We start from the raw sequence: 21,217 nt of genomic DNA, 5'->3' as shown, positions 1-21,217 counted from the left end.
AGAAAGATTAGAGGCATGAACAGATGGCATCAGTGGCAATATCATATTAAAAACGAGGATATTAGGAAAGAATTTGATATTGTCGGAATCCAGGAGTGCCGACCATACCACCTGAGATTAGCAGAGCTAATCTCAGGTGGTATGGTCACTTTAACAGAATGAGCGCGGAAAGATTAGCAAAACAAGTGTTCTCTGCCAGGATGGTAGGAAAACTACCCAGAGGAAGACCAAGATATAGTTGGATTGATACGGTACAATGTGCCTTAGACGATAGAAATATAAGATCAGATAATGATAATATTGGAGTCTTGACAAGTAATAAACTGATTTGGAGGAAAATTGTAGATAGGAAGTTAATAATGATGTAAATTTTTCATGTAGTAATATCATATCCTGTACACCACTTGAGGGTACATGTCAGGAATTTGATGATGATAATGATATTAAATTTGTCTGTTATAGAATGGAATTATAATGTACATTTTGTATAGGTAAAAACAATAATTAAAGGAATTGGTTTGAGATATTCTTCTTCTTCTTGTTCTTCTTCTTCTGCAGTTTCTCCCACATAAGTGGGATCACTGTTGATAATGAGTCTCCTCCACACCTTCCTGTCTTGGGCTGTCACCACATCTAAGTTCTTAATCCTTAAGTCCTCTTCTACCAGCTCCCTCCATCTCTTCTTTGGCCACCCACGCTTCCGCCTTCCTTGCACATCCATCTGCATGACCCTTCTTCCCACATATTCGTCCTCCCTCCTCATCACATGACTAAACCATCTCAACCTTGCCTCCTGTATTTTTGCTCCTAAGTTCGTAACTTTCACTGTTCCCCTGACATAGTCATTTCTCAGACGATCCTTTCTGGTCACACCGCACATCGACTTAAGCATTCTCATCTCTGCTACTTCCATCCTGCGGATGTTATTTTTCCTTAGGGCCACAGTTTCTATAGCATAGGTCATAGCTGGCCTCACTACTGTCCTATAGATTTTGCCTTTCAGATTGAACGGCACCTTCTTATCGCAGAACACTCCAGCCATCTCCCTCCAGTTCCTCCAACCTGCTTGTATCCTACATCCCACTTCCTTCTCAGCTCCTCCATCTTCTTCCACTGTTGAACCTAAGTATCTAAAGTCTCTCACATTCCTGATGACATTTCCTTCCAGCTCCAGATCTGTCTCCTGTCTGCCACCCACTGTGCAACACATATACTCTGTCTTACTTCTGCTCAGTCTCATACCTCTCTCTTCCTGTACTTTTCTCCATCTTTCCAGTTTAGTTTCCGCTTCTTCTCTTGAACCTGCATACAACATTGTCCAAGGTGCATCTTCTCTCACCTCCTCTGTTACCACCTCCATCACAATATTAAACAGGAATGGACTTAATGCTGACCCTTGATGCAAGCCAACTGTTACTTGAAAACTTTCTGTCTGTCCCAGACAGGTCCGAACACTTGTCTTCACATTTCTGTACATTTCCCGCACCAACCTGACATATTTCTCTGGAACCTTCTTCTCCCTCAGACACCTCCAGACTTCTTGCCTTGACACTCTATCGTATGCTTTCTCCAGATCAATAAATGCCAGATGTACCTCCCTTTGTTTCTCTCGATACTTTTCCATCATCTGCCATAACCCAAAGATAGCATCTGTTGTTGATCTACCAGGCATGAAGCCAAATTGTTCCTTTGCAATCTCCACCTCCTTCTTCAATCTACCATCAAGAACCCTTTCTAGGATTTTCATTGTGTGGGACATCGACTTTATTCCTCTGTAATTTTTACAGTCTTGTGCATCCCCTTTACCCTTGTAGATGGGGACAAAAGTACTCTCCCTCCATTCCTCGGGTATATTTTCCTGTTGGCAAACTTTCATGAACAGGTCCCACAGCAGGTCAATTCCCTCTTCCCCCAGTGCCTTCCATGCCTCCACTGGAATTCTGTCAGGCCCCACCGATTTTCCATCCCTCTTCCTCTTCATGGCCTCCGTCACTTCCACTCTACTGATGTTCTGCACCATCCCCTCAGAAGGCTGCCCATCTTTTCTGTGAGTCCTTGCATTTTCCTCATTCAAAAGTCCCTCAAAGTATATTTTCCATCTGTTTCTTATATCCCTCCATAATACTCTTCTTTCAGCATCTTTGATCTCCCTCACATGTAAGATGTCCTTTGCTGCTTTATTTCTACATTTTGCTAGTTGATAAATTTTTCTCTGTCCTTCCTTTGTTTCTAATTGATCATACAGATCTTGATATGCCATGGCCTTAGCCTGTGCCACAACTCTCTTGGCTTCTTGCTTTTTCTCTCTGTACACCTCTCTGTCCTCTTCCACTCTTGACTCATCCCACTTCTGCTTTACCTTCCTCTTAGCTGTCACTGCCACTTGTATATTGTTATTCCACCACCAACCCTCCTTCTGCTCTCTAATCTTTCCAGATGTCTCACCAAGCACCTCAATTGCACAGCTCAGGATTACTTTTGAATTATGTTTCCACCAATCTTGTACACTTTCCAGTCCATCCGAAATCCTAACACCCTCTCCCTAAAACGATTCCTCACACTCTCTTCTTTTAAGCGAAACCACTTAATTGTCTTCATCCCATGGCATCCAGAGGTTCTTATCTTAAATTTTATTTTAAAGTCTTTGCACAGCAGTCGGTGTTGCTGTGCGACTTGATCTTTTGGAATTACTTTACAATTTGTCACAACCTTAAGATGTTTTCTTCTAGTCAAAATGTAGTCAATTTGTGAACTGTTGTTACCACTCCTAAATGTTATCAAATGTTCTTCCCTCTTGTAGAAAAACGAGTTCACAATTGCCAGATCAAACGCTACTGCAAAGTCCACAACCCTCTCTCCTTCCTGGTTCATTATTCCCACTCCGTGGCCACCATGCACCCTTGCACAATCTCTATTCTGTCTCCCTATGTGTCCGTTCAAGTCTCCTCCGACAATCACCATCTCATTTTCTTCCAGTTCCCTCATTTCTTCATCTAACACGTTCCAGAACTCATCTTTCTCCTCTGCTGTACAACTAACTTGCGGGGCATATACACATGATACGACTACCCGCTCTTCTCCAAGACCCAATTTCATTTGTATGATCCTGTCGTTCCTTCTACCCACTTCCAATACTTCGCCCTTCATTCTGCCACACACCACAATTCCTACACCATTTCTTCCCTCGTTATTCGCTCCAGAGTAGAACAATTTATATCCATCTCCCAGTTTCTTTGCCTTTCCTCCCTTCCACCTTATCTCCAGCACACATAAAATGTCCAACTTCCTCTTCCTCATCATGTCTGCCACCTCTCTTCCCCTTCCAGTCATGCTTCCAACATTCAGTGTTCCCACTCGAAACATCCTCTCCACCTGCTGGGCTCGCTTCTTTAACTGCACCCGCCCTTGATGCGGTAGCCCTCGTCCATTTCGCGCAGCTGTAGGGCAATGTGGCTGCGCGTTGCTTAAGGGGTACGCCCTAGACCTTGTATCATTTTCTCTTTGGCTCATATCATAGTTTGAACTGGCACTGAAGTTTTACGACCGGATGCCCTTCCTGACATCAACCCTTTTATCCGGGCTTCGGACCTGCACCTATTGAGGCTAGCTTGCCTCCTTCAGTGGCTGCATAAGACGAAATGACTTAGCAAGATAGGATAGACTCACCCCTAGCCCTCGAATACTCTAATAGCATCAGGGGGAAGGAGCAAGGAGAGGAGAAAGAAGCAGAGAAAGAAGAGGAGGGATCAGTCTACAGAATAATATAACAGATGTATATTACATGAAGTAAGGCATGGTCCAGCATCTGGTACCCCGGGTTTAATTCATTATGTCATAGTTGATTAAATATAAAATTTTATTATATAAATGGTTTAGGACTTGAATGTGGGTATAATTTGACTTTTGAATAAAAGTTGAGCAGCTCTCAGATATGAACTGTAGACTAAAATACATAAAGATTATTGATGCAAAAAAATGAAAGAGTTTGAGAACAGGAATCACACCCTACAGATTCAGTGGCAAGCCTTGAACAAAACCCAGATTGATTCAGCCAGAGAGGCATGTGGTGAGATTGTCTGCAAGGATAGAAAAATCAGAACTCCATGGTGGACACAGGAAGTTAAAGAGGCAGTGGAGGAAAAGAAGAAAGCATGTCAAAAGTTCCTGGCAAATAAGTCAGCTTGTGCTCTTAGAGAATACAGAGACAAATGTAAGACAGCTAAACACTATGTAAAACTAGCTAAACAAAAGTCATGGGAGGACTTTGGCAAGAACATAGAAAATAAATATCAAGGTGGCAAAATATTTTGGAGGTTGTTGAAGAAGCTTAGAAATGGAGGAAAACAGTTAGAGATGATAAAGATGACATGAAAAGGGGAGAAAAAGATATCCTTGAAGTATGGAGTAATTACTTCGAAAAATTGCTAAAAAGAACAAGCAGTGATAGCACAGTGGTAAAAAAATACTCAACAGGCATACAGTCAGGAATACATATCCATACCTGAAGTAGGAAATGCCATCAAAGGCTTGAAATGTGGAAAGGCAGCAGGAGTAGATGATATTCGACCAGAAATGCTGAAGTATGGTGGTATAAAAGTCTTACAGTGGCTGCACTACATAGTTCAGAGGATTGAATTCCCGATGATTGGAGTAGAGCTCTCATAGTACCCATATATAAAAAGGGAAATAAAACTGAATGTGAGAATTACAGAGGTATTTCCTTACTGAGAGTTCCTGGTAAGATTTATGCAAGTATACTTGAGAAACGGTAGAGAATTGTGGAAGAAAAGCTTGGTGAAGAACAAGCTGAATTCAGGCCAAATAGAGGCTGTCAGGATCAGATCTTCACTTTACGACAAATAGTCGAGGAATATAACAAAGATCTGTATTTAAGTTTTGCCGATCTGGAAAAGGCATATGGCAAGGTGTCAAGAGAGAAGCTATTCAGTATGCTACAGTTATATGGTGTCAATGGGGCATTATATCAAGCAATACACAGTCTTTATTTAAGCTATGAGTCAGCAGTTAAAACTGAATACAGGAAGTTGGTTTAATGTTAAATCTGTTGTCAGACAAGGATGTACATTATCCTCTCTGTTATTCATTATCTATATGGATCACATTATGAAGGAAAGTGGTATTAAACATGATATCAAAATTGGAGTTAATGTCAGCTTTTTGTTTTATGCAGACGATGTTATACTTCTAAATAAATCCGTTACAAGTCTGCAAGATTCCCGGACTAAATTGAATAACTGTTTTAATAGTTATGGTATGAAGGTATTCCTGGCATCCAGGAATGCGTTAGCAGAGCTAATCTCAGGTGTTATTGTCACTTAAACAGAATGGGGAAGGAAAGAGTAGTAAAACAAATGTTCTCTGCCAGGTTGGCAGGAAAATGACCCAGAGGAAGACCAAGATATAGGTGGATTAATATGGTACAAAGTGCCTTAGACAATAGAAATACGAGATCTGATAATGTTGGAGTCTTGACAAGTAACGGCTGATTTGGAGGAAAATTGTAGATAGGAAGTTAGTAATGATGTAAATTTTTCATGTAATACTATCATATCCTGTACACCCCCCCCCCCCTTGAGGGTACATCGTAGGAATTTGATGATGATAATTTGACTTTAACTGAAAAGATAATTGCAATGCTCAAACGAACATTCCCATGTAAAGATAAGGATGTTATTTTGCCTCTTTACAAGGTCTTTAAGACCTCATTTGGACTATTGTGCACAGGTCTGGTCTCCTGGTTTCTGTTGTGATTCCGATATATTGGAGAGAGAGAGAGAGTACATAGGAGAGTGTTAAAAATGATATCGGGATTGTGGAATACTGATTATGACGACAGATTGAGAATTTGTAGACTTCATACACTAGGAAACAGTAGAAAGGGAGGTAATATGATTGAGACTTGCAAACTTTTGAAAGGGTCATACAGGATTTCAATTTATGGAGGGTGGGAAAATGACAAGAGGGCATCCTTGGAAGCTGAGAATGAAGGCCACCAAGAAGGGTGTGAGGGCTAGATTTTTCTTTCAAACGGGTAGTGTGATTGCCTTTGGATGTTGTGAGTGCAAGCAATGAGTGAATTCAAGAATAAGTATGATAACTGGTGTGTGTGTATGTAGTATGTGGCCTCCCTTAATGGGTCTCTGACTCCCTGGAGGACTCTCTTAATAATAATTTTTTCATTGTTGAAGCCTTGAAGAGAATGCCAGTGTGATAGAGGAATAGTAATTTTTTGGAAAAAAAATCTTGTTCTTTTGAAATATAAATGTTTAGACACACACATATATCAAACTGTGGAGAGACTTTCCTGATATAATCATTTAATTTAGTCTATTTATTGAGTTATTGAAATTAAGAAATCATATCCAAGAGACTTGATTGTGTTTGTTTGTTTTTTGTTTAAACTAAAGTAGAATACTGTGGGGTCTGAATACTAATCCCTTTGAACAGATTATCTTTTTATTGTGTAACGCATCTGACAGAATGCTGTCTAGTGAAACCATCTCTATTTTTAATCAGTATCATTTACTCTGTTACGGCCATATTCTGAATGCATGATGCAGTTTGCTGATGTCCAACTTGTTCAACTATTATACTCAAAGACTACGAATATTAAACAAGTTGATATTCAGTGTTTTATTCATTTTATGTAGCCATAAAATGGATATATGTCCAAGAAAGCATTCAAAATATATGTAATCTTTTAGCAGACATCCATGACTCAAAGAGAAATTGCCAATGAGTATGGTGTTGGTTTGGGTACTGTTAATGCGATTTTAAAGATGTTTAGGGAGACGGGTATCTTTTCTCCTGACAGAAAAGGAAAATGTGGATGAAAAAGGAAAAACTACATTTACTCAAGATTGTTTACTAGTTAGGAAAAGCAAAATGAATCCAAGATTGCCTGCTGTAGACTTAAATAGAGACTTGTCAGCTAGTGTGATTAATGTTTCCAACATGATAGTCCATCGAAGATTGTTCGAAGTGGGATGGACTGCTCACAGATCAATAAAGAAACAACCGTTGATGAAGGATTTCCAGAAAAAGAGGCTCAAGTAGGCAAAAGTGTACAAAGATTGGACTGTTGAGAAGTGGAAGAAGATCATATTCTCAGATGGGAGCTTTTTCTAAAGAGAGCAAGTACCTAATGTTCTCAAATCAGTGGCTGAGAAGACTTCTTCTGCTCACCTTCAACAAGCTCCTAAACATCCAGGTAAAAAGATATTCTGGGGTTGTTTTACACGACAGTCCAGGATCATTTGTGCCTGTTGACGGTATGGTGAAAAGTGATCATTACATAAAAATATCGGAGAAAAGAGTGCTCCACATATCCAAAAAGACAAAGAACTCATCTTCCAACAGGATCTTGCTCCATGCCACATTTCAAAAAAAGGGAAAGAGTTCCTCAAAAATCGACATCCAATTTCTTTAGTGGCGAGGTAACTCTCTTACATTAACCCAAAGAAAATTTGTGGGCAATAGTGAAAAAGAGACTTGGAAAATTAAATTATGTTACAAAGGATAACTTAATGCAGTCTGTTATAAAAGTAAGGGATCAAGATACAAAAGTAAGAAAATTGTGTTCTACATTGGTAGAATCCATGCCTAAGCAAATTAATGAACTTATTAAACATTGGAGCACATAAATTATAAGCTAAGTTAGAGTTTAATTTTTGTACTTATTTTCTCAAAATTAAAATTTTTCTTTAAAATGTGTGTTCAGATTAATTTGTTCACTACTGTATGTTCCTCTAAATGTCACTCAACTTGTCGTAATCCCTTAGTCTGTCTAATAATCTGCTTTACCCTAGTGATTTGGAAATTAAATTATTTTTAACATCGCCTTTAGTAGAGAGAGCCTTCTTGTTCGCTACTTTGCTGTTCTTGTTTAGCGCCTCATTTCTTCTGCATCTTTGTGCCATTTTACACCTGTAAATATTAAAATATTACAATAAAAATATCTTTAAAGACGCTAAATACTCTAAAAACATGAAAATCTACTCTAATACACTATAGAACACTAATTTTCTAAGGAAAAAACAATGAATCAGATAATCACCAATTTTGCACGAGCACAAAATTAGGCCACCCACTCATGGTATAACCTCAAAATCCTCACAATATAAATATAACTTCAAATCCATGGATAATGGGATGACTGGATGACAGATATCAAAAATGCATATGAGGATATGAATCTGCAAGATTCACACCTCCTATATTCAACTTTTGGAACCAATGTGGCATGCCTCAAGGATCAGTCCTTGGTCCATTGTTATGCAATCTGTACATTAATGACATTGGGAAGAATTTGATATGTGACTTGCAGATATTTGCCAATGATGCAAAGATAGGTAAGGTAATCAAAAGTGCTGCTGATATGCAATACTTGCAGAATGATTTGAAGAGGCTGGAATTGTCGACATGGGAAATTGGCTGTCAGTTCAAAGTTAATAAATGTAAGGTCATACATACAGTTTGGGGTGATTAGATATCCAATGTCATATTATATTAATTGGATTATGCTAAAAGAAACTGATGAGGCTAGGGATCTTTGGAGTTTTAGTAGACAGGAAGTTGAAGTTCAAGTCATATAGCAAAAATGGAAATACAACTTAGAGAATAATTGCAATGCTGAAACGAACCTGGACATGTAAAGGTAAGGAAGTCATTTTGCCACTTTACAAGGCCTTGATAAGACTGCACTTGGAACATTGCACACAGGTCTGGTCTCCCTGGTTTCTGTCGTGATTCAGATACAGTGGCGAGAGAGCAAAGGTGAGTGTCAAAAATAATATCAGGAATTGTGGAATACTGATTATGAAGGTAGATCAAGAATGTGTAGACTGCAGAAACTAGCAGACAGGCAAAAGAGGAGTGATATGATTGAGACATACAAACTTCTGAAAGGATTATACACAATTTCAGATGGAAGTTTTCATTTTGTGGAGAGTGGGGAAAGGATGTGAGTTCATCCTTAGAAGTGTAGAATGAATGCTGTCAAGAAGGTGGTGAGGGCTGGCTTTTTCTCTCATAGAGTGATGCATTATTGAAATGATTGCCATTGGAGGTTGTGTTGTCTGCAAGTAGCGTGAATGAATTCGAGAACAGATATGACAGCTGATGCAAATAGTATGGCATTCCTCAATGAGCTCCTGACTCCCTGGAGGTCTCTGGTCTCTCTAAATAATAATAATAACTATTGGTATCACTACAGTAGTGCCAGAGATGGTGATGAGTCAGCAGCACATGCATCTTGTAAGATTATCTTTGCTGAGGACATTAATAATGTAGGTGGGGAAAAAAAACTTCATCTTTTTCTTTCCGTGGTTAAACAATGGAAAGAAAGTTTTTTTTTTACCCCTTTGTTAGAAAAGACTGCCACAATCCATATTGTTACAGGCTAATTTTAATATGCATTAACTTTTAATTAGGACAATGATTTATAATTTGTTTACATAATTAAGTAGCAGTACTCTGATAAAATATATCATTAATTTAATAATGAAATTTAATAGATGTATTACTTATGCCATAGTGAGGGGATTGTCTGCAGAAAAGGCTACAGTAGCACATATCACATAAGGCAGGTGTGTTCTTAGTTCTTATGTGAGTAAGACACGAATAAGAAAGATGAGAGATGTTTTATGTGATGAACGAAATGGTTGAATGTCTTGAACTTTGGTATTTTTAATTTTGTGATTAGTACTATAATGTGTGTGATATTTTTGACACTTTATGTTGCATTTAGCTAAGACAGAGTTGTTGTTTTTCACAGTTATGTATATGTATTTTTTATTTTATTTATTTATTTTTATGTTAGAGATGTTGCAGGATGTGAAGAAGCCAAATTAGAAATAATGGAATTTGTCAATTTCTTGAAAAATTCACAGCAGTATACTGATCTGGGAGCCAAGATTCCAAAGGTAACATGTGATTATGGTGACAGTTTTGTTTGAATTATAGTTATTTTTCTTTTCTTTTTTTTTTTTATTATTGCCAAAAACTTCCTTATGCAACTCTTTGAAATATTTTTGTTAATAAATGTGATTTAAAACCTGCTCATCTTATTATAATAGTGAATGATACTATATAAGTGAAGTGATTCTTGCATGATTTCATATCATGAGAGATTTGTAGGATGAATACTTCACTAGGATGGGTATTCTTTTAACATTTGAGTGCTCATTGACATATGTCAGCCTCATGAAGAATTGCTAGCATGTAATAACATAGTAAACACATAATACATATATTGATATATTCAGTGATTTTTCCCCCCCTTTAATAGGCTTATCTAATAGTGAAACAGTCTGAAAATTAATTGTTATTTTGTCCATTGCACACAATTTTTTTATTATCTGAAAATCAAGTGCGTCCTGTTTAACATTGAAAAGTCTGGAATTGTTAATTATAGTTGTGATAGTATTGCAATTTGACTAGTTATATCTGAATGTTGAACCTACCATCTTAACATCTGATTATTCTGTACAGCTAAGAAGTGAGATGGACATCATAACTCATATGTACTTGTTTTGGCAAGAGTAATTTCTACTGGGATAATTACTTCTGTGTAATAAAAATGCAGTTTACTGGCTTGTTTTAACACTGAATTTGTAGCAATTAGTGTTTTCTAAACCACATTTATGAATTTCATATTTTTAAATGCATTTATTTTTATTATTGAAAATATTAAAAATAAATGTTTAAAATATTGAAAATTTATATGATCTTGAAGGATAGAGCATTCTTGAATTATATGAAATGTTATGTTTTTTTTTTTTCTTGTAGAAAAGCTTATACGCTGGTTAAACATAACTAAATACTTAAGGAATTGACAGCGTATACTATAAATATAAATTAAATCAACTTTAATATATACTTTCCGATATTTTGGCAGTGTCACGTTGCCATCTTCATGGGAACTTAAGATAAAGACACGTGCACGCAAGTACTACATAACAGCAAATGAGAAACAAAGCGAGGAAGCTACTGTTTTCCTAATGTCCTGATGGTGCCCCTTGGCAGGCTATATTAGGTGTTCTTGGCCTTTGGGCTGAAGTTCTTCTGATATATGTTTCTGTATATCATAACTTTATCCCAAAGGCCAAGAACACCTAATATAGCCCGCCAGGGGGCACCATCAGGACATTAAGAAAACGGTAGTTTCCTCGCTTTGTTTCTCATTTGCTGTTATGTAGCTTGCGTGCACGTGTCTTTATCTTAAGTTCCCATGAAGATGGCAATGAGACATTGCCGAAATAGCAGAAAGTATATATTAAAGTTGATTTAATTTATATTTCTAGTGTATGCTGTCAATTCCTTAAGCATTTAGTTATCATGTTATGTTATTTTATATTAATAGATTTACATTATTGTCATCATTTTCTGGTGTACATCCTCATGGAATATACTGAATATTATGACAGTCTAACACTATTAAACTTTCTTGAGTAGTTTCTGATCAACTTTGTTTCTAAATTAGTCTTTGATTTAATTTGCTCTTATAAAACTCAAATTGTATTAACCCATCTCCGTCTTGGTTATGGAATCTTTTTCTGTCAGTTTTGCTCAAATTCTAGATCTTTCATGTCCTATTCTGCTTATAACATAGAAACTAAAGTGTAAAACATGTTACACATTTCGGAGCAGTACACAGCTGTGTTCAACTTGAGAAGAAATTATATTCTTGTTTAATTCTTTATCCAAGTGTATGCAAACTTTGTCTACACGACTTTATGGATTTATCTTCATGACTGGACTACTTGTATAATAGAAGCTGTTGACTTCACATCAGTTGCCACAGTATCCACATAATATAAAGCACACTTCCTTTTGGACACGTATAATGGGAGTGCCACTAAACAGAAGGCTGAACTGGTTAGAGTGGCTAGCTCAACCTTGGTATCATTAGTGGCATGCTACTAATCCCTTATGGCTTTAGTACTAATTCTAAAACTACAGCTGAAGCATCTGTGTGAAATGGGATCAGAATTGGGCATGAAACATCGTTATTATTTCTTTTTTTATTATTCATCAATTCTATGCATGTTATTTAATAAAATTGCATTTCCTATTTATTGATTACATTGATTAAATGTTTATATTTCAATGTCTTCAGGGTGCTATTCTCACAGGCCCACCAGGAACAGGCAAAACATTGTTAGCTAAAGCAACGGCAGGAGAGGCTAATGTTCCTTTCATATCAGTTTCAGGCTCAGAATTCTTGGAAATGTTTGTTGGTGTAGGTCCATCAAGGGTGAGTTAAAATTTATTTGGTTGTAAATATTAGATATTTTATAAGTGTTCTTAGGCCACTCAATGTAAATTTATCTAAAGTAACTTGCATAAATTTAACAGAAGTAGCCCATAGAAAAATTGTACTTGCTCAGATAGTAAAACCAGCCAGAAATATTTTTGTGTAGACTAAGATAGCATGGACACTTGAAAATTATGCCTGTGATTCATAATCTGCACTAACAAAACTAAGACGAGAATATTAAGGATTACATCATTTAAATGTAAATCAAAGAAATTTCTTATAAATGTTCAAAAAATTGCTAATGATTTAATGTTCTTGAAATTTTTCACCAGTAATAAAAAAAAATCTGCTCTTTTTTAAAAACATGATGAATGCCCTGTCATGGAAAAATTCAAATGATAAATTTTGCATTTAAGATATATATATATATATTGTTGTATGTCTGAATTAAACAATGAAAAATAGTAATGGTGACAATTTAAGAAAAATCAAGGTCAGCTCACTCTGCTGTGATCACCTCAGACTTTTTCTTTATGTAGCTCCTACCCATGAAAGACTGTTATAAACCTATAGTATATTCATACCATGGGCTAAAGATTATTTTCATTAATTTAATACATTTATATATATATACACAAGGGGATACCCAAAAATAACCAGAATTTTTTTTTTTTTTTTTTTTTTTAAAAGACATTTTATATTAAAGTTTGTAATACAATATTCTAATCTCCTTCAAAGTACTCTCCGTGTCAGTCAGTGCACTTGTCCCAACATTTTTTCCACTGTTGAAAACAGTTCTGGAACTGTTCAACTATAATACTATTTATGTCCCCCCAGTCGAACAGTTGAATCACTCCCCTTTCATGGTTTTCTTTAACCATGGGGATAAATTTTTAAAAAAAATTTAAAAAAAAAGAACACAGATAGAGAGAGAAATCAGGCAGGCAAGTAGGGAGGGTGTGGATCAACCACCATGTTGTCTTTTGTCAAAAACTGTTGGACAAACAAGGCTGTGTATGCTGGGGCATTGTCATGGTGCAGCACCTAATCTCTGCTACTCCACATTTCTGGCCATTTTCTTCGCACACTATCATGCAGAGATAAAAAAAAATGTAGGTTCACTGTCTTTCCAGGAGGAACAAATTTTTGTATACAATTCCATTCACATCAAAAAAACAAATCACCATTGTCTTGACATGCCTTCTTGGGTCTCGGTGAATTTGCATGTTTCCATTGGCTTGACGCTTGTTTTGTTTCTTGATCATAACTGTAGCACCAAGACTCTTCCCTATAATGAATTTAGTTTAATCCTTTATCCAAGTGTGAGCAAACAAAGTTTGCACCTGAAAATATCTTCAGGACTGGGGTAAGGTGGTACATCCCTTGGTAACTCGTAGCAAAGGTGGATCAAGCTCTCATCACTCCTTTTCTCAGTATCTCCCATAATGTAAAGCACATCTCCTTGTGGACATGTATACTGCTATGCATTAAGGGAAGGGCCACCTACCCAGACTGGTTTTGACCTTTATTGAGGTCTCGTCAGTGTAGGTAGACCCTGAGTGGTGATACTAAGCCAGAAGCATTGGAGAGGTCATATTTACCCATACGAGTTAATCCCGGTGTATCACCTTATTATTAAATTACTCTGGATTTAGAGAAAGATGTTGGAGGTTTATTTTGCACTTGGTTAGACAATAATGAATTTAGTTTAATCCTTTATCCAAGTGTGAGCAAACAAAGTTTGTGCCTGAAAATATCTTCAGGACTGAGGTAAGGTGGTATATACCATCTTGAAGGGATGTACCACCTTACTTCAGTCCTGAAGATATTTTCAGGCACAAACTTTGTTTGCTCACACTTGGATAAAGGATTAAACTAAATTTATTATCGTCTAACCAAGTGAAAAATAAACCTCCAACTCATCCCTAGTTGCAACTTTTGAAAGAAAGTTCTGGTCATTAAGAACTTGCACTCTCAAATCGCAGCAAACACACGATTTAGCAGACCCACATTTCATTTTCAAATCTTCTATTAAAATTTGCTGGTACAAACTCCATGGCAAATTTGTCACTTCAGAAACTTGCTCAATGGTCTTTTGATAGTCTTCAACTGACATGTCTAAAACGCAGGTCTATGAGTGGTTTTTCTGTTTTTGAAATGGAAAAATCACTGCATTTTACCTAATGCATCAACCTTAAAGACTTGCTGAAGCACAACAGTAGTTTCATCTGCAGTTTACCCAAAAGAAAACAAAATTTTTCAGGCTCACTTCTGTTCCTTGTCAGCTATCACAAAATCGTCAAACTTGCTTGTAAGCACTAACCAAATTGTAACCAGAACAATGAACCAATTCACACAGGATGATGCCACTTGCCAGACCTGCATGGAAAGCTGCACATTCACGATACCTAGTGGCATCAACCATAAATAGAAAAGGCACGCACTCCAAGTTCAGATTCCATTTATTTTTGGGTACCCCTTCATATATATATATATATATATATACCGGGTGATTATAAAATAACGTCAAGTGTTCAGAGCCCTCTAGCAAGTAATGTATTGGATGAAACATACCAATATTCGGTAGACATACACAGTGGAACATTGGCAGTCGATTTAATGAAAAAAAAAGTACCAAAAGTCGCCAACAGGGGAAATTTTGGTGCTGTTTACCGAGTAAAATGCATTCGTTTGCATTATCGCGTTTCTTGTGAGCGATCATGCAATAAAAGGAAAGCCTGTGAGATTTCTTATCATTCGTAGATGAACTGCTTTTCGATGCCTCTTACCTTACGTGAGCGTGCTTTGTTAGTCAAACTCTATTATCAGTGGAACAATAATGCCTGCGATTTTCAGCATATGAAAAATTTACGAAAAAGGACCGATTAGCGTAACAAACTTACAAAAATTGATTCGGCGATTTGAAACTACTGGAACTCTAGCAGTGCAGGTAGGCAGGGGACGCAATCAATCACCAACAGATTGAACAAGTTGCAACTGCTATTGTGGAACAGGAGATCACGGACGTGCAAGGTACCAGCAGTGCACGAGCAATATCCCAGCAAATGGATATCACATACACAACGGTGTGGAAAATCCTACATCAGATGCTGAAGTTTTACCCCCATAAAATCAGTCATGTTCAAGAATTGCGCCCTGGTGATGCGACCACACGAATTGGCTTATCTTTGAGATTCTTAGCGTGCATGGAAGTGGATGATGCATGGCCGTGGCAGATTTTATGGAGTGACGAAGCGCACTTTTATATGAACGCCAATATTAACACACGCAACTGTCGCATTTGGGCTGCAACTAATCTGCACATGTGTCTGCAGATGCCTATCCACTCGCCCAAAGTCACAGTGTGGTGCAGATTTACGGCATCTTTTATCATCGGTCCATACTTTTATGAGGAAAATTGCCAAAATGGACCAGTGACCTGTTCCGTCAATGCTAACAGGTATGTCAATATGCTACAGAACTTTGTGGTTCCACAACTGCAGTAAAGAGGATGTCTCGATTTGACCATCTTCATGCAGGATGGTGCACCACCCCACATCGGACTTCAGGTACAACGTGTTTTGCGACAACATTTCTCTGACAGAAGAATCATCAATCGTGCATTTCCCACGCCACGGCCACTGAGATCGCCTGATCTCAATCCTTGTGACTTTTGGCTGTGGGGATTTCTTAAAAGCATTGTGTATCAAGGACATGTACCCGATATTCCAACTTTGAAAGATCGAATAACGTTACACGTGAAACAAATCAATTCCGATGTGTTGCGAGCCACTGTGGAAAATGTCGTGCACCTTATGCAGTTCCTGGAGCATCAGAATAGTGGCCATATTGAACCTCATTTGTAATTAACAATAAACATCATGAAATTGATGTGTGCTGTGTCTCATTTGCCATTTAGTCATTCATTAGTCACATCTACTAAAATTAATTTGGCAGCACCAAAATTTCCCCTTTTAGCGGATTTTTTTTTTTTTTTTTCGTTAAATCGAATCCCCATGTTCCACTGTGTATGTCTACGGAATATTGGTGTGTTTTGTCCAATACATTACTCGCTAGAGGGCTACTGAACACTTGACGTTATTTTATAATCACCCAGTATACAGGTCTTCACCCTACAGTGGGTAGAAATATGGGATGTCAATTTTTTATATATATATATTAAATCAAAAAATATATTTATTTATTTTTTATTTTTTAATCTGGTCTTGGAACCCTGCTTTAGAAGATCAAACATGGAACTTTTCAAGTTACTTTGAGATCTCCAGCATGCAAGCCAGTGGTCCCACACTGGGTGATGAAATTTATCTCCTACCTTAAAATAATCACAACATTCATACCACTGACAGGATTCAAATCCTAATCCTCAGCCTATTGGTTGGAGGGTGAATATGCTAACTTCCTCGGCCAAACAGGTCAGTGAAGACTGAATAATTCTTTAAAGTATCCTCACATCAGTCAACATAACAAATACAGTCATACCCTGAAGTTACTCATTAGGTGGGACCAACAAAAAGTGCGTAAGTTGAATTCGCGTAACTCGGGTTATAATTTTGCATGTAATTTATATATACAAACATACAAAATATTAGTTAATTGGGACCAAAGGTTTACAAAAACACTTATATTTTTTAAGAAATATAATCATAATTGTAGTTTTTCGTACATAAAAAAAAAGAAAGTTATTTCGATGTCGATGGTTTCATAAATTTTTTGTTTCATAACTGATGGTTTCATAACTCAAATAAAGACTAAGTATTGCATTATATCAAGCAATACTTAGTCTTTATTTGAGTTGTGAGTCAGCAGTTAGAATTGAAGGAAGTACAGGAAGATGGTTTACTGTTAAATCTGGTGTGAGACAAGGATGTACATTATCCCCTCTGTTATTCATTATCTATATGGATCACATTATGAAGGAATGTGGTATTAAACCTGATATCAAAATTGGAGATGTTAATGTCAGCTCTTTGCTTTATGCAGATGATGTTATACTTCTAAATAAATCCGCTACAAGTCTGCAAGATTCTCTGACTAAATTGAATAGCTGTTGTAATAGATATGGTATGAAGGTCAGCAATAAAAAGACAAAGACAATGAAAATAGGCAGAATCATTGAAAATGTCAACTGTGTTGTGAATGGAGAACCTGTGGAACAAGTAAAACATTTCAGCTACTTAGGCACAATTTTTACTGAAGATGGTAAACTAAATATAGAAATAGACAACAGAATCAGCAAAGCTGGTATCGTGGGAAGTCAATTGAATAAATTCATATGGAATAAGAAAGAAATTAGTCGGAACACTAAATTAGCTGTATACAAGACTGTGTTCAAACCAATTTTAACTTATGGATCTGAGAGCTGGGTCAGAAGTAAAACACTTGACCAAAGACTAGAGACCGCAGATATGAGAGTCCTGAGAAAGATTAGAGGCGTGAACAGATGGCATCAATGGCAATATCATATTAAAAATGAGGATATTAGGAAAGAACTTGACATTGTCAGCATCCAGGAATGCGTTAGCAGTGCTAATCTCAGATGGTATGGTCACTTAAATAGAATGGGAGAGGAAAGATTAGCAAAACAAGTGTTCTCTGCCAGGTTGGCAGGAAAACGACCCAGAGGAAGACCAAGATATAGGTGGATTGATACGGTACAAAGTGCCTTAGACGATAGAAATATAAGATCTGATAATGTTGGAGTCTTGACAAGTAACAGACTGATTTGGAGGAAAATTGTAGATAGGAAGTTAGTAATGATGTAATTTTTTCATGTAGTACTGTCATATCCTGTACACCCCTTGAGGGTACATGGCAGGAATTTGATGATGATGATGATGATGATGGTTTCATAAAATCTAATAGATTCGTCTGACAGCATAATGATTTTTTTTATTCTTTGCCTTGTGGCTACAATTCATTCCTCGTTAGAATCTATGTCCTCCAAAATCTGTAAACCTTTCTTTTATGATTATTCTTGCTGTGGATTCCTGTAGATCGAACCTCTTTGCTAGCTTACAAATTTTCATTCCACCTTCAAAATCCTTAATAATGTTGAATTTTGTTTCCAAATTCAATGTTTTTCTTTTCTTGCTAGCTTTAGAAGAATCGGACTTGCTTCTTTTGGACGACATTATTATTTTTTACATTAAACAATCACAAGGTTTGTAGACTATAAAAATCGTGTATGAATGGAAACTGCATGAAACACGTCAGTGCTTGTTCACAGCATGTGCGACACTGGCGAATGCGGCAAGCACCGGAAAGATACTAGTGGTGAGGCGTGAAGCAGGATGGGAATACGTACATATAAGAAACTGCGTAACTCCAGATTCGCGTGAGTCGGGGTATGACTGTATAACCTATTTTCATAGTATGCCAACCACCAGTACATCTTTCTTGTAATGTTTATTTCTTTAATTTTTATTTTAATGGGAATTATACACTATAAAAAGAGTAGAAGGTGATAGGGGAAGAACCAGAGGCCATCCCTCGAAGTTATGTAAGAGTGTGGTGAAGAAGGGTGAGAGGAGTTTTTTTTTTATGTGGAGAATGGAACATGTGAGTGAATGGCATGCATTACCGGAATATGTTGTTGATGCGGGGAGTGCTAAGGATTTTAAGATTCAGTACAATAAATATGCTGTCAGTTGAATGAACCTCTCACGATAAGTCTATCAACTCTATGGAGGGTGTAATAATAATAATTAAATAATTAATTAAAAGGAGTTCATCTTAAATAATAGTCCTGCCTAGTATTGATTATCCTATAAGAGCAGCATGTCAATATTTGTTTATTTATTCTTATGGCAAAAGGAATACAGAACAGCTACAGGTCAATGTCCAGTCTGGAAAACAATCCAAGGCCTCATCCGTCACCTTGTGGATGTCCTGTAGGCCACCACCGTGAAATTGGTGCCTTAGGCAGTCATTCACAATATGAGTAATCTTCTGAGCCACGGGAGAACAATCACAATAAGGGTGGTCTAACAGCTCCCATTTATGTAGTAGGTAGTCAAAACCTGCTACTACCTGGGAAGAGCAAAACCAGGCTGCAGAAGGTTTTGCAGCCTGGTTAAACAGGGAAAGGAAGCCATTTATTGGGAGATTGTTGGACCAGTATTCTCTCCACGTGTCAGGTGTTGATGGCAGGGCAGCTGAAGAGAGTTCATCCATAGACCAGAAAGGCTTACTAGATTTTAGGCGAAGAGTAGGTGGATTTATGAGAGTCTGGGGCAGGAGTAGGTTGCTCGTTGCTTTATTAAATTCTTTAATCGAGGCTTGTCTTCTCCATATGTTTAGTGGAGCAATGTTAGATAGGACAGTCAGCCAGGAGAGAGGGGGTGCTTCTCACTGTCCCACTAATTGTGTGCATGGTAGAGTTTAGCTGGGTGTCTATAATGTTAGTGTGTGCACTTCTTTCCCAGACAGGGGCACAATATTCTGCTGCAGAGAATGTGAGGGCTACCTGTAAGGTAGCCCTCACAGGTTTTATAGGCTTCTGTCCAGGCTCACTGCAAGGTATTTCGGGTGAGGCTCATGTTCTACCATTTTTCCACAAAAAGAAAGGTTGAGGTGTCGATTCGCCTCTGCATTGTTCAGGTGAAATAATGTGGACACAGTTTTTGTTGGATTTGGCTTCAAGTACCACTGCTTGAAGTACTCTTCCAGGATGTTCAGGTCTGTGTTCAAGGTTGATTCCAGGTTGGCAAAGGAGGTAGATTGATGTAGGATTGCTAGGTCATCAGTGTACATATACTTGCTTGAGCTGGTATGTGGTAAGTCGTACACATAGATGTTAAAAAGTAAAGGGGATAACTCAGAGCCCTGTGGGAGACCGTTGTGAAGGAATCTGGGACTGCTCTTTTTTCCGCCAATATGGACCTAGATCTTTCTGTTGGAGAGAATGGATTCAAAAAGCTGGAAAGTTTTTTCCACCTTATGATATTTCCTAGCTTTAGGAGGAGGCTCCTGATCCAGACTCTGTCATAAGCTGATTTAGGTCAGTGAAAGTGGCTCCAGATTTACGTTTCTTCTGGAAGCCTGCTTCAATCTGTCATGTCCAGAACCTGGTCACAGGAACTTCTTCCCAGCCTGAGGCCAGCTTGTTCAATCGGGAGTGCTCTTTCAATGAGTGGCGAAATTCTTTTAAGGAGAATTCTTTCAAAGAGCTTAAAGGTGGAACAAAGCAAGGAGATAGGTTGTAGCTTTTTCACATCATTTGGATCTCTCCCTGGTTTGGGCATGGCAATTATTTTGGCTTCTCGCCACAGATTTGGTAGTTTTCCCGTCATTATAATTTCTGAGGAAAGGGTGGCCAGCCATGTTTGGCCTTGGTGACCGAGATGTTTTAGAAACCAGAAGATACCATCCACTCCTGCAGCCTTGCCATTCTTGGTGAGTTTAAGGCTTCCTGTACCTCTTCCCGAGATACTGGGTGTACAAGTTCAGGAAGCTCAGTTCATGTCTTTAGGATTTGTCTGATGGAAGATTACAGTAATTTTCTTGATAGAGCTGGGACGTATCTTGGAGGTTTTCAATAAATGATTAGCATTTGTCAATCCCCCCCAGCATGTCAGTATGTCAACATGCTATAAGAGCAGTGTTGATAAGAATAAAATAATGATCTTATTGCATTGTACTATTACCCCTTATGGATATATGGCAGGGGTGGAAAAAACTTGAATCTTCGTGTCTTTTTGTGTTGGTGTGTTTAAGCATATTTTGCATTTGGTTATACATTTGATGTATAAATGATAACAGCTGTAAAGGCAGTACAGGAAGATGGTTTGTAAAATAAGGTGTGAGATAAGTTTGCATACACTAACTTCACTGTTATTCATGTAATGGCTCACAATCATGAAGGAAAGTGTTAATCAAGCATATCAAAATTGGAAATATTCAACTCTTTCGTTTATG

General features: G+C 37.6%; 1 protein-coding gene across 1 annotated transcript in view; it reads left to right on the top strand.

The window, feature by feature from the left end:
- Afg3l2 (AFG3 like matrix AAA peptidase subunit 2) overlaps positions 1-21,217 on the top strand; it is a 221,620-nt gene that overhangs the window by 86,672 nt on the left and 113,731 nt on the right. Inside the window, exons 8-9 of the mRNA XM_090408577.1 lie at positions 9,842-9,944; positions 12,140-12,277. Of these exons, the coding sequence (XP_090264703.1) occupies positions 9,842-9,944; positions 12,140-12,277 (241 nt within the window). The remainder of the gene's footprint in view (positions 1-9,841; positions 9,945-12,139; positions 12,278-21,217) is intronic.

Source organism: Typopeltis vanoorti, chromosome 18 (genome assembly GCF_054136105.1).
Source record: "Typopeltis vanoorti isolate ZY-2024b chromosome 18, IOZ_Tvanoo_1.0, whole genome shotgun sequence".
Classification (NCBI taxonomy): domain Eukaryota; kingdom Metazoa; phylum Arthropoda; class Arachnida; order Uropygi; family Thelyphonidae; genus Typopeltis; species Typopeltis vanoorti.
Note: the sequence above shows the minus strand (reverse complement) of the source record. Positions and strands in the feature narration are given on the sequence as shown.